The following is a 14,325-nucleotide window of genomic DNA, read 5'->3' as shown; positions in this document are numbered from 1 at the left end:
TGTATTTGTCTAGTAATGGAAGTGGGTGGATCGAATGCGGTGAAAAGTGATTTGTTACAGTACATTGGGTTCATTCATCCGCGAACATACAGTGACGGGTTAGTACCTACAGGTGGCCTAGATACGAAGGTATATTGTAGGTGCTTACCTAAATCGACTTTATATAAACGGTCATAAGCTAGTGACAGCAGTCATTTGTGGCATTGAGTTTGATTTTGACAGATAATATACATGTTTATTTATGTGCACCCCTCTTCTTGAGCTGTTTTACGCCACATATCGTTAAATTTTGATATCTTATACTTATCGTTAAATTTTGATTTACAATATTTCTAAATGTTTATGTGGTGTACAATAAAATTGTATTAATTTGCCTACAACTCTTTAGCTCGGACTTTTGACAGAACGTTTGTTAAACAAAACTCAGGAGTACAGGATTTACGACTCTAAAGCATGTGAAATTAGGTCAATTTTACTTTGACGATGCAGAGTTTAATGCTCGAAAACGACAACTCGATTGCGAGAGAGCAAGTACGGCTATTGAGGTCCCGTTTAAACTCTTTCAATGGAATCCTGGATGAGTTACGCTGTTTCGCACTTGGACAGTTTCATTTATTGGTATTGCTTCTACTTATCTCTGCGTATTTCCCAAAGTCAATGATAAAGTTAAAACGCATTTAAAAATAACTCTACGTCAGAATCTTGACCCACCGGATCAATTGGTTATTATTGACGTAAAATTCCAAAGATGTGCAGTTTCTTAGAAATATACTGCCTACTATAAAACATGTCGAGTGCGAGTGAAGACCGATTCCGGGGTTCAGTACCTTGGAAGAAAATAAATCTTATACTAATATATAAATAAAAATAAATAAATTATTTCAGTATTTGATAGCCCATTTATCGAGGAAGGGTATATATCATCTCGCTTAGGCTAATAGGAGCATAGCACCAATGAAGAATGTTGCAAAATCGGGGCCTTTTCTTTCCTTTTGAGAGCTTCCGCTGCGTACTCTGCCTGAAAGTAAATGTTATAGTTATCTTTAACAGTATATTTATAATCGAGTATGACAAAGTTGTACCCGTTTAAAAGTTCTAAAAAAAAGTCCGCAATAGCATATGTCTATCTTTTCAGGTTGACTTATACGCGAACGAAGTCGCGAGAGACCGCTAGTTATTAAATAATTTTAATATTGGTTTGGAAAGAATAACCAAGTTTATTTTCAAAACATAACACTTTTATATCTCGCTCGCTCTATCATCGGAGAGAGATATGTAGAGCCGTCAGCCGTCAGCCCACCACGTTGCAAATTTGCCAATGAAAATTTTATGTGATGTGTTGTGTTTCATCTGTACTTTTATTTGATGTGAAATTTTCACGTTACTCTTATTTAGGGGTTAGGGGGCTGCATTGCAAATGACAGGGACTAGTAAAATAATGTACACTATATTGAAAGTCGGGTTATTTTATTTTTATTTTTATATAGCTATTTATCGAGCTACAGAGTTCCGATTTTGTTTAAATATTCTAATTTTATTTGGATCCCATTTATTGTTTATATTCAACAAGTTTGATTTTTGATTTTTCTCGTTACTAGAACTATTTGACTTAGTTATATTTCGAGATTATACGTCATATAAAAATAGCCTGCATTTATGATAAGACAAATAAGTCAATTTTTTTCGTATATCAATGTAGAGATAGGAGTAGTTTACAAAATGTCTCACGCGAAAAGGTCACCGATCATTCTATTTACGCTGAGGGTAATGTACGCATATTATTCAAATATATATATATGTACATGTATATATATGTGTGTATATATAATTTTGTAATTATATGCGTATATATATATATATATATATATTTACATTACATTTTAGCCCTTGACTGCAATCTAATCTCGCAAGTAAGTGCAGCCGAATATAGTAGTGGAACAACCTTTTAGGGAGTAAACTAGTCATAACCCTAATCGGTTCTACGCGTCATCGTACCGAAATATTAAATTGCTTAGCGGCACGTCTTGGTTCGTAGGGTAGTAACTAGCCACAGCCAAAGCCTCCAAGCAGACCAGACCAGAGATAATGTAGGAATTATAAATTCTCAGCTTTAAAATAGATCAGATTTAATAAATAATCGATCATTTTTTTTCTGAAACTACCGCAGTTAATTCAATTAATACCGGCGCGCTTCGCCGCTCCTACTGCTTACACCTGATATTAGATGCTCTTTTTACACCAAACGAATTATTTCATTGTGTTAATTTATTTTTGTTGATTTTTAACAATTAATAGTCATTGGACGAAAAAATTGGGTCACTATTGTAAGATTACTAAAAAGTCATCGTATCAAGGATGTTTCATAATGTTGATGTAAGAATAACACCTCCATTTTTTGTATAAAGATAGACTCTCGTCTATCTCTATACAAAAAATAAAGGTAACGGGTAGAGATAATTATCGATCGGCCCTATTGGTTACACTGCTGTAAACTAAGTATATAAATCTGCGTACTTTTGACGTGACACCAACTATATTACTCAACTAAAGAGATGAGAAGATACAAGATGAGAATAAAGAATTAAACCAGTTTTAATAAACAACTGCCATTTAATCAAAGATATTACTAAAAGTGTAGATGCGTTTCCCGCTCGAATTTAGCGATATTAAAGTCAGGTAACTGCCTGATTATTGCTCAATGAATAAGCATTTTTTTTCGTTAACTTGAAATAAGCTTTAAAACAAAGACAATAAGGTATTTTTTCCCCGAGTGTTTCGATACTCGAAAACTACTCGATTACGATCATAGAAATTTTTTGCTAACGGAAAGTAGTATTAGGAACACTGCCTGCAGACAAATGAGCTATAAACAAAGTAATAAAGCAATCGCAATCGTAAAGTAAAATCCATTTTACTCTAGCAATCGTAAAGTAAAATCCATTTTACTCTACGATTGCATCCACAAAACAAAGTTGTTTTACCCTCAGTACATTTCAATAATTCAACGAGAGCTTCATTTAATCCAGATTACTACAGCTAGGCTATTGCAGGAACGTTTTTATAATAAAATTATGTAGTTAAAAAGAATCAACCCCATTCTACTTTGATATCAATGTTTCCACACACGAACATGACTCTACAATACAAACACAGGACACAAGTCCTGTAGGTTTATCTGTTATGTTGACTTTATACATTCTTCAACATCTTAGCCTGTAATATATAACAATTATGATTGATTATTAATTTCAAATGAAACTATAAAGAAATTTGTCGATGTATATAGTACGATGGTTCTTTGAATGAATGCATATACTTTTATTACACCACAAAAAGTACATAAAAAAAGAAAAGTATAGCAAAACAACGTATACAATTTGGCGGCCTTATCGCTTCATACCGATTTTTTCCCGTCAACCAATGGCGAAGAAAACAAACACAGAAAATAGTTTGGTGGTGCACATATATGGTGTTATATGTAGTTGATTTTGAAGCGAATGTAAGATAAATACGCAATAGAAGTAATAAAGATTTCTTAAATATAGTTCAACGGGTACATACCACGATAATATTATGGGATTTCTCATTATTTCGACCCAGTTGCATGGATCGTGTTCACGACGGGACTGCGGAGGTGCGAAATGTCAAGTTGGATGTCTGACTACCCGCTTTCGTGTTCTTTTGGTTGGTATTTTACGAACTGTTCGGCACACTACACTGACAAAGTCACTTTTATATTGAGAAGCTGTATATGATGTTATTTTGGTTTGCATAATTCCACCACTGGATTCCACACACTTGCTTTTCATGAGAGAAGAAGATTATGCATAAAAATAGAACTTAATTGTATTCGAAATGATAATGACAATCGCATAAAAAATAAATAAAACTGTAATTTTTTTCTTTTTCTTTTTTTTATATATATAATTGCGATTTCCCGTCTCTCATTGCCTTATTCCAATAGTTAAGGTAGCCTGGAAGAGATCAGTGTTAGTGATAAGGCCGCCTTTTGCATTTAATTTATGTTAATGTAAGTGTTCCTGTGTGTGTTTCCCTTATTATGCAATAAAGTTGTTTAAATAAATAAATAATGTGCAAGAATAGTTATAAAATGATGATGTTATATATCCCTAGACTTAAAACTACAGTATAACCAACTGTATACCATATTATTATCTTAATTAACTCTACATTTCCTGACGTCTGACTTTCCTGATATAATACATTGTGAACTTGGCTAAATATTTAGGTTAAATTAGATCGCAGTGAAGCGTTCTGGATACTTATCGTGACCATCTTGAAGTAAGGCTACCCTCCAATATTACCTACAATTACGTTGACGGTACCCTCACATGTCCTCACTGTGCGCGCATATTTAGGGCTAAAATAGGGTATATAAGTTACATTAGGGCGCATGAGCGAATCCCCTACATGTTATTTTTACAGGAACAAAAAAAAACAGTGAAAACGGCAGTGAAAACAATGAAATGAATGAAAGAATGTAGTGAAGCGTTAATTGTTCACCAATCTGCATTGGAGCAGCAAAATAATAACAATCGACTAAGTTTGTTGTGGGCTTCTTCTTAGACCAGGGCGCGTTTGAAACCCTAGTAGCTTTAGTTTTAAGTTGACGAATTTATTTATCGCCAAAAACTCACTCCTATGTCATATTTTACATGTAATGTACGCATCAAAAGTGCCATCTATGTGCCTATTTGAATAATGAAATATTTGACTTTGATTTTGACTTTGTGTTGGGTCTAGGCTTTAAGACTTATGAGGAGGCCTGGACCCAGCCGTGGGTATATAGACTGATGATTTTGAAGATGAAAATAAAGAAAATGGTGTCGATCCGTCTATTTATAAAAGGTTCTAGCAGCACGCACACCAAACACACTTTTCAACTTGGTTAAGTGCAAACGTCGCTTCTTCTCTCCATATCTACCGGCGTTGTTGGCCCAAATAGACACTTATAGTCTGACCAATTAGAAATTGCCATTGTAAACAAATACTGTCATTGTGTACTATAATAACAACAATATGAAATGCGTCGTTGAATAAGTTGGTTAGTTCTTTCATTCAGCAACGGATTAGTGCGTTTTTTTTTGTATAGAACTAGTTAAAAAGTGTTTCAAGCTTGCTCTCCTTGGAAAACCGGCAAAAAGATAGCATCAAAAACCTTTAACCTTCGCTGTCAAAAGCTAGTTTTTTACAAAAGAGTTTTCCAGCTAACGACACAAATTGTAAAGTTCGACACACGAGTTTGTAAAGTTTTCTACTCATTTATTTTATAAAGACGAAAGTGTTATAGTGGCATTGTGGTTATAGTATCATTTAAAATAAAAGTGACTAATTAATAAGTTAATAACCCCAGCGGTTTTTGTGAACATTTTAAGTTTTTGCGAAGAAACCATTCGACCGAAGTTTATGTAACTTTAACAAAGAGACGGACGTGCGTAGCTTGTCAACCCACGTTGGAGCAGAATGGGGTCACAATAATTAGGCAAAAGCTAGTTACTTTAATATTGTGGGCAAAAACGAATAAGTAATTACTTAATTATACTTTATAAATGCGAAAGTGTGTTTGTTTGTTTGTCCTTCCTTAACGCCCGAACTAAGCTACCAATCAACTTGATTTTTGGCATAGAGTTAGTTGAAAGGACGGAGAGTAGCATAGGCTACTTTTTATCCCTAAAAACAAACTGTTCCCAGGGGATTAGTTTAAAACCGTGTAATACCCTCAGACGAGCAACGCGGGCAACAGCTAGTGAAAACATAAATATATCTTGGGAATTTCTATAAAAACAGACTATGAGCAGGTACTATCCCCAACACCTAGTCATCTGTACGATTAATTATTTTTGCGTACGCCTCAGTCGACCCGCGCTTCCTGGTAGTGATATATAGTGATTTATTTAATTCTTTGTTTTTAGTGGACTCGATATTAGTGATCCTTCCCAGCTTGGTGGCGATTGACATGTGTACACGAGCCGCGCGTGAGATATCGATAAATAATTTGACGTAACAGTGACGTGCCGAGGTCATCAATAAAAAATGCTGCTCAAGTGCCTACTGTGTTTTGTTTTGACATTGCTGACTATTGAGTGCTGTAAGTATTAAACGATTTTTTTAACTTTATTTCTATTCACAACCCCCCACTAGTGAGTAGTGACTTACATTTTGACACAGGGTCTTTTATTTTAACAATGCTGACTGTTAGTTAAGTATTTAATGATTTTCCAAATTATTTTTATTTCTAGAAAATAACGCAAGTTTATTTACATCGATTGAAGTAGGTATATTTATGAACTTTGTGTTACAAATAAGTTGGAGTTTTCCGAGTTGATTTTTATTCAAAATACCTATTGCCTAACTGTGTGTCGTTACGTCATAAAGGATCAGAAACCAAATTTCCTATGATGTTTAAATTTTAACTTCTCATTAAAGTATTTTGTACGGTACATTTTGAGACCACTTCATATGGGTATTGCCATTTTATGCAATAAATGTGGTTAGAGCCTGGTACATTTTAATATCGATGACCAAGTTTAACGTCACAAATTGCGGTAAACAGTTAGTTTTTGTAGAGAATAAAAGTTGTTCAGCATTAATTGCGCACAAAAACATATTACTGACGTAAATTTTGATTGAAGTCTGTCATCTTTCCACCACAATTCAGCCCTTGACTGCAATCTCACGGGCTGGTATGTTAGAGGTATGGCACTTATATTACACCCAGTGTTGCTACGGGCCCCGCGCAAAAGAGGGTCCCACATCTCTGCCAAAGCGTAATTTTTTGAGTGAAACTTATTAAGATGTGGTATTTTAAAGTTTTTTTGATGCCACAAAAACGTGACATACATGCGCACACACACACAAAAAACACAACAAACACACACACACACACGCACACACACACCAAGTACCACCACCACTATTTTTTTTAATAAAAAATATAAAATATTTAAGTATTTTTTTTATTATCATTAGCTTATGCTACGTTGTTAATCGTATGGATCGTATTGTAATTATAGATTCGAAAAGTGCTCAGTTTAGTCAATTATTGTTTATCTGTGTAAAAACATCGGGTTTTCACATAATTCGTACCTACGCCATATTAAATTACCTCTGACTCGACTCAAATTATAAAATTGGAATTGGAGCTTTATAACGTGTATGATAAAGTTTAGTTTGGTGTGACGTGTTATGACGCGTTGTCCATTCGTATCCTATACTACTTTCACACGAATTTTGAGAAGTTTTACTTTATGTCACATAACCCTGAGGGTTTATTTTTTTCGTTTGTTTATTTAAACACGCTAATCTCTGGAACCACAAGTCGGATTTGAAAAATCTTTTTTGCATTAGTTAGCCTCTCAAAGTGGCTATACAGATATAGGCTATATAACTTTTTAAAATTTCACCCAAATATATGTTGACGTCGTCATTTTTCAAGTTATATCGAGGGAAATTGGCATTTAGATTCAGAATTATTGTAAGAAATATTTTAATACATATTTATGGATTTTTAAACCCAGCCCTAGAGTTCTACAATAGGGAATTAAAATTAATTCGTTGGAATACGCTTAACGTAGGAAATATCAGTCCGATATTAACAAATTCAATTTGAAAGACCAATTTGAAAAGCCGAGCAAACATGTAGCAAACCAAGCTGAATAGCTCTGAGTAATATGCCAGACTTTGGGACTCAGAAGTTGTACGCAAATCAATCCTTAATTTGGGCGACTAAATATGGCGTAGCTGGAAAGTTGTAATAGTCTAGAGGTTAAGGCTTCGGCCTCAATTTCGGGAGGAACAAGTTCGACCCCCGAACTTTAGCGGTAAAGGAATACATACTAAGGAAACCTGCAAGCCTGAAAGTTCTCCGTAATGTGCTCAAAGGCGTGTGAAGTCTATCTATCCGCAGTTGGCCAGTTAGGTGGACTAGGTTCGGCCTAAGACCTTTCCGTTCTGACAGGTCCCATCCTTTGTAGTTCGACGGTGCGGCCCTCGCTTTATACGAGTGCAAAAATCTATAGAGACTTCTAGTGACAACACTGTTGTCTAGTTTTTAATCTAGATGGCGCTACTTTGATTCTATATAAAATGTAATTAACTTTCGCGCTGTTGTAGTTAATTCATTGGCAATCCGACATCTGTGATTGAATGAAAAGTTAAATAAATACATATAAGTTAAGGTAATAAAGGCGAGTTAATAAATACCGGAGTAGGTTGGTAATAATTAGTCCGTCGATAATGGGAATGTTCTAGTCGGAGCCGAATCTAATCGAAGATTCAAATTAAAATGCGTTATTAATAGCTTTCATAAATCGGTTGACGTTAATTGTTACGAGGGTGATGAACGTTTACGATTCAAATCCATAAATCGGAAATCAGCGACGCGTGTTTAGTCTAGTAACCAAGTACCTATAAGAAAATTAATATCCACTTCTTAGGCAATTAATGTTCTGGTGTATGCTACGTGCAAGCGGACTAAAACTACTTTGATGCACGTGTGCGTAAATAGAAAATTGCATGAAGAGAGACCGTCTGATCGTGTACAAGCAGGCGATCTTAATGCTCTTTTTACTTGTGGTCTCGCATAATATTATACCCACTCGTTATAACCGGTCATTCGTAATACTAATACGGGCAACTTCATGGAAACTTTTTTGTAGATATTTATATTATAAGATATCTAATTCTTTAATTTAATTAAGTATTTGTAAATTTAATCTTCTTATTAATCTTTTAATTTACTTTTCTAATTAATATGCGTTTTTAGCTGTAGTTGTTTGCATTAAATTATCACTTGCTTCAACGGTGAAGGAAAACATCGTGAGGAGACCTGCATGCCTGAGAGTTCTACATAATGTACTCAAAGTGTGTGAAGCCCACCAATCCGCACTGGGCCAGCTTGGCGAACTACAGCCTTGACCCTTTCTCATAGTAATGTTGATATGATGATTATTATGATGAAATTTAATCTTTTGATATAGGATGATATATTCACTTTTTATTTCAATATGTTTAGCAGTATCAATGCGAAAAGACGTAATTAAAAAAATTAATGGTTGATCAAACAAACTTTTTGGTTACATGTATGGTTTGGAACAACTGTAAATTAAAAACGTTTTTAAAATACTTTCTCATTTTCCAAAGAAATATAAAAAACACTAGTGTGTAAAATACTGATTTCCGCGCAGTATACAGCTATAACAAGTGTCACTTTTTTGAACAACTGTGCAAGAGTACTGTTTTAAACTAAATAAGTAGCACAGTGTTAATGTTAAAGAATTTTTCATATTTTTTGTTGTAATAGTTGGTCATTCAACTCACGTAAAGCAGCATTTTGTACCCTAATTATCTATTAATACGTAATAATATAAGCATTAATAATAATAATAATCTTTATTCAAAGGAATAAATCCAGTTATTATATAACCAAATATAGATTTCAATTTAAATAACAATAAAAATATTGCAAACGGTCATCCGTCATAATTATTGCTTCACATATAATAATAATTTATTGGATCAAAAATGTTACACAGAATATCAATACAACAGTAGAAAGAAAAAGAAACACAAAAAGTAAAACAATTTCACATAAATTGGTAAACATATTTGTAAAGCTGAATGCACATTATATTGATATTTGCCTCTTATTATTGATTACCTGTGGACCCCACACTAGGCGGCCTGTATCGTGGGGCCCAGTTAATAGATTGCCAAAAGTGATTGCTCGGCCAGAAAGGAGAAATTGATTAAGGTGACAGTTGACAGACAGACGGTGATAGGATATAGGTTTGGATATATTTTTTTCTCACCGCTTGGTGCACTGAAAGCCAGAGCTTGAAAATTGAGCAGTCCAGACCCTCTGCCAATGTGCTTAGGCTCTCATTATCAGCTCGCAAACGACTCCAAAATGTTGTAACACGCGATCTCATAATCGCAAAGAAATCCGGGTGCTCTAGCCCTAGCGAACATGTCCAACGCGCTGCGTTATCTTTGCAACTTCATCGAGATACGGTATATGGAGTAGATCTTTCAGTATAAACTTTGGCAGCGGTTTACTATTTTTTGGTACCTACCAATGCATACATTTAAAAAATGTGTAAAAACGCATCTAGTACAGCGAGGTTACTATACATTTGATGAATTCCTCAATGACAAGGTAGAATGGAAGCAGCCAGCCTCGCTCTCATCTCCCGCAAGATAGCAAAATGATTGTAAATGTTGATGTTGGAAAAGAGCAACTACTGAGTTTCTTGCCGGCTCTTCTCGGTAGAATCTGCTTTCCGAACCGGTGGTAGAGTCACACAAACATGCATACTTGACGTTTCAAAAGTGCTTATAAAGTAGGCCTACTTGAAATAAATGAATTTGAATTTGAATTTGGGTAAACCACTGACAAAGTTTATACTGAAAGATACAGCTCTTACATCACATGCAAAATTAAAATCATGTGACTCCTATCAATTTATTAGGTACGCGTCGCGTAGCATAGGTACTATGCGCGAGTTGGTTTATTATCTACAATAGGGCTGTCATAAGTCAACACTTAGAATGTTTTGAATACGTTTGTATGGAAAAATAAATATGTTTCTTTTGATTTAATATTTATACCGGGTGATTCCTTATGATATATACTTATGAATCCTAGAATATTATTTCGTAATTCTGTTACACGTTGTATTAAGTAAAACGCACATAACTCTTAGGAGTTAGAGGTGCGTGCCGGGTATCGAACTCGGTTCCCCCGAAAGGGAAGCCGTTGCCTTTCCACTGGGCTATCACCGCTCCCGTCAGAATTGTCAATGGTTACCGAAAAACAATAAGTATTAATAGTTACTGAAAAATCTCAATGTTAACATTTTAGATAAGTATGTCAATAGGGCCCCGATACTTGCATGAGTTCACTGCACTTTTACAGCTTATTTCGAACGCTAAAGATATTATTAAATGCACAAATGCGGGTTTACTTGGAACACAAAACTCTGTGTTTCAATGATGTGGTTTTCCTTGAACAATAAATTAATTTAAAAAGTTGCATTATGTCACTGCATTATTTATATTAAAATATATTTAATAATATTATAAACATGAACGATTTGTTTGTTTGTAATGAATAATTGAATGAGTACAATTTTATTGTACACCGCAAAAAGTATGAAACGAAATCACAGTATAAAATTTAGCGGCCTTATCGCTACATAGCGGTCTCTACCAGGCTACCAATGGCGTAAAAAATAGATATATAATGTTACATATATAAAATCATACAATAAACATTGACAAACGAATACAAATAAATAGATAAAAATCTTATCTTATTATCCTTGGTTGGTATGGATGGATGGATGGATATTCGTTACTCTTTCACGCAAAAAAATAATGTTGAGCCCAGTGTGTAGGAGCTCGACTTCACTTTCGGGGGGCCGAGTTCGAATCCCAGTACATACCTTTTACTTTTCTAATTTATGTGCGTTTTAAGCAATTCAAATATCACTTTCTTCAGCGATGAAGGAAAACATCGTGAGGAAACCTGCATGCCTGAGAGTTCTACATAATGTTATCAAAGGTGTGTGGAGCCCACCAATCCGCACTGGGGCAGCGTGGTGGACTACGCCCTTAACCCCTTCTCATTGTGGTAGGAGAGCCGTGCCCTGTAGTTGGCCGGTAATCGGTTGATATGATGATATCTGCCTGCATCAGAATGAAAAATATCTACAACTAACTACAAACCACACGGTTTTAAAAAAACATCTCAAGGTTGTCGAAAAACATCGATAATTTTCCATTACTAAATTTTAATTGGGTTTTGGCGCTCCGATTTCTGAGAACCACACATTTTTAACTTATCTTTAATAACAATGCTAAGTAAACATAGCTATTATAAATACCTCATATAACTGAGATTATAACTACGCATATATTTGTATTATTTAAAATACAAATATATGCGTAGTTATAATTTACATGCTAAGTAAACATAGCTATTATAAATACCTCATATAACTGAGATTATAACTACGCATATATTTGTATTATTTAAAATACAAATATATGCGTAGTTATAATTTACATGCTAAGTAAACATTGCTATTATAAATACCTCATATAACTGAGATTATAACTACGCATATATTTGTATTATTTAAAATACAAATATATGCGTAGTTATAATTTACATGCTAAGTAAACATAGCTATTATAAATACCTCATATAACTGAGATTATAACTACGCATATATTTGTATTATTTAAAATACAAATATATGCGTGGTTATAATTTACTATAATTACAACTAAATGACGATGATATGTGTTTGTAATTATATACAAAGATACGTTTATATATAAAACTCAATACTAAAATAATAGATACGTAGGTATTAAATAGTAGATAGGTACGTAGATTTATGTAGGTATAGACTTTAAATCCTGGATTAATTATGAACGTGGACAAAATCGCAGGACAGTACCTCGCTATAATAAATAGTAAAGCGGTGATAGCCGAATGCTTAGGGCTACGTGGGACCTCCAATTATTGGAGACAGAGTTCGATCCCCCGATCTTTCCGGAGCTATGTGAGTTTTTATTTTAGGCAATGAAAATATCACTTGCTTTATCGGTGAAGAAAAACATCATGAAAACCACCAATCTGCATTGGGCCGGCGTGGTGGACTACGGCCTTAATCCCTTCTCATTGTGGGAGGAGATCCGTGCCCTTTAGTGGGTGGGTTATGGGTTGATATGATGATGATGATGCGCGTTTTAATTTAGGCGATGGAAATATCACTTGCTTTATCGGTGAAGGAAAACATCATGAGGAAACCTGTAATGTTCCCAAAGGCGTGTGGAGTCCACCATTCCACACTGGGCCAGCGTGATGGACTACGGCCTAAACCCTTCTCATAGTGGACAGAGACTTGTGCATTTCTTCTTCTTTTAGTGCCATCTTCTATCAGAGGTTGGCAACCATTCGGGCTAACTGAACTTTATTAAAAGCTACTCTGGATAGTGACTTTGTACCTACTCATATTTAACCACTGGCGAAGATTTTTCAGCCAGGATATCGCCTACGCTTGCCATTTATCTTGCCTTGTACAATGAGTTAGAGTAGGTCGTTTTTTGGATTGCGCATTGTTTGTCCCAGAAATTCAAGCTTTCTCCTTAACCAAGTTTTTATGATCTCTATAAACTTCCTTATTCTCTGCAACACAGTGGTATTGCGAACACGGTCACTCCAAGATATTCGAAGAATGCACCTGTACACCCTCATCTCGGAAGCTTCAGCTTTTTGCTCATTGCTGGAGTGAGGGTCCAGGCTTAAGGAGCCGGTAATAAGTTGACACGGCGAAATACGATAAGACTATATAATATCTTCCAGCCTTTCCTCATTATTCCTGATTAATTGGCCTTTACAGATCATATTATGAACATTAGGCTTAATTTGATTGCCTTACTCCGCGAAAAGCAGGAGAATCTGTATGGTGTACAGTGTACTTTATTTATAATTTTTTCAATTTTTATATTCCACATCAAACAGATCTTCGGCAATTTACCCTCTACGTACGTTTCCCTTCGAAACCGGAGCATCCTCAGGAGATGTTGACTTTACATTGAATTCATCACTGAAATATTCATCACTCCACATAAAACAGATCTTCGTTAAGATCTGTTTTGTGTGGAGTATAAAGATTGTAGAAAAAGTAAATTACAGCTTACAAATTCTCCTGCTTTTCGCGGAGTATAGCAAGTTAAGCTTCATTTTCGTAATATATCGTGGAATTCCGCAAAGTAACGCCTGCTTCTTATTAAAATTATTCTCTATATATTAATAAAAGACGCCCTCTCTTCTCACATTTTATTCAGCAATCACCGTGACAACGAATATGCCATTGAACGAAGATGTTTAAATTCAAAAAATACTTTCCATCAAGATTTACATGAAGGTTATATATATTAGCACTTCTAACCAATACTTTGCAGATCAGTTCGAGGGCGAGCATTGCACAGCTGACAGCCAACCGGGCACATGCAAGCTCCTGTCACAATGCCCGAAGCTGTTGGAGGAGATCCGACGCTGCGGCAGCCCCATGCCTCCACACATGAGGAGAAGGCTGCAGGAGCTAGGCTGTGGCTTCCAGCTAGATGAGCCGCTGGTATGTTTAAAAGGATGGGAAGAGATCATAAACGCAGTAAATCTACTATCACCCCTTATAAGTTAGACCTTGAATGCGATTTTATCTAACTGGAAAACTGATTCACGGTTTTGATCACCCTAGAGCTGGTGCTTATTTTGCCAATATTTGACAA

The 14,325-nt window shown here is 35.1% G+C and overlaps 1 protein-coding gene across 1 annotated transcript in view; it reads left to right on the top strand.

The window, feature by feature from the left end:
- Window positions 1–47: 47 nt before the first annotated feature.
- LOC120631928 (CLIP domain-containing serine protease 2-like) overlaps window positions 48–14,325 on the top strand; it is a 28,164-nt gene continuing 13,886 nt past the window's right edge. Inside the window, exons 1-3 of the mRNA XM_039901629.1 lie at window positions 48–98; window positions 5,934–6,109; window positions 13,999–14,171. Coding sequence (XP_039757563.1) covers window positions 6,055–6,109; window positions 13,999–14,171 — 228 coding nt within the window. The 5' untranslated portion in view covers window positions 48–98; window positions 5,934–6,054. The remainder of the gene's footprint in view (window positions 99–5,933; window positions 6,110–13,998; window positions 14,172–14,325) is intronic.

Source organism: Pararge aegeria, chromosome 19, assembly GCF_905163445.1.
Source record: "Pararge aegeria chromosome 19, ilParAegt1.1, whole genome shotgun sequence".
Classification (NCBI taxonomy): Eukaryota; Metazoa; Arthropoda; class Insecta; order Lepidoptera; family Nymphalidae; genus Pararge; species Pararge aegeria.
Note: the sequence above shows the minus strand (reverse complement) of the source record. Positions and strands in the feature narration are given on the sequence as shown.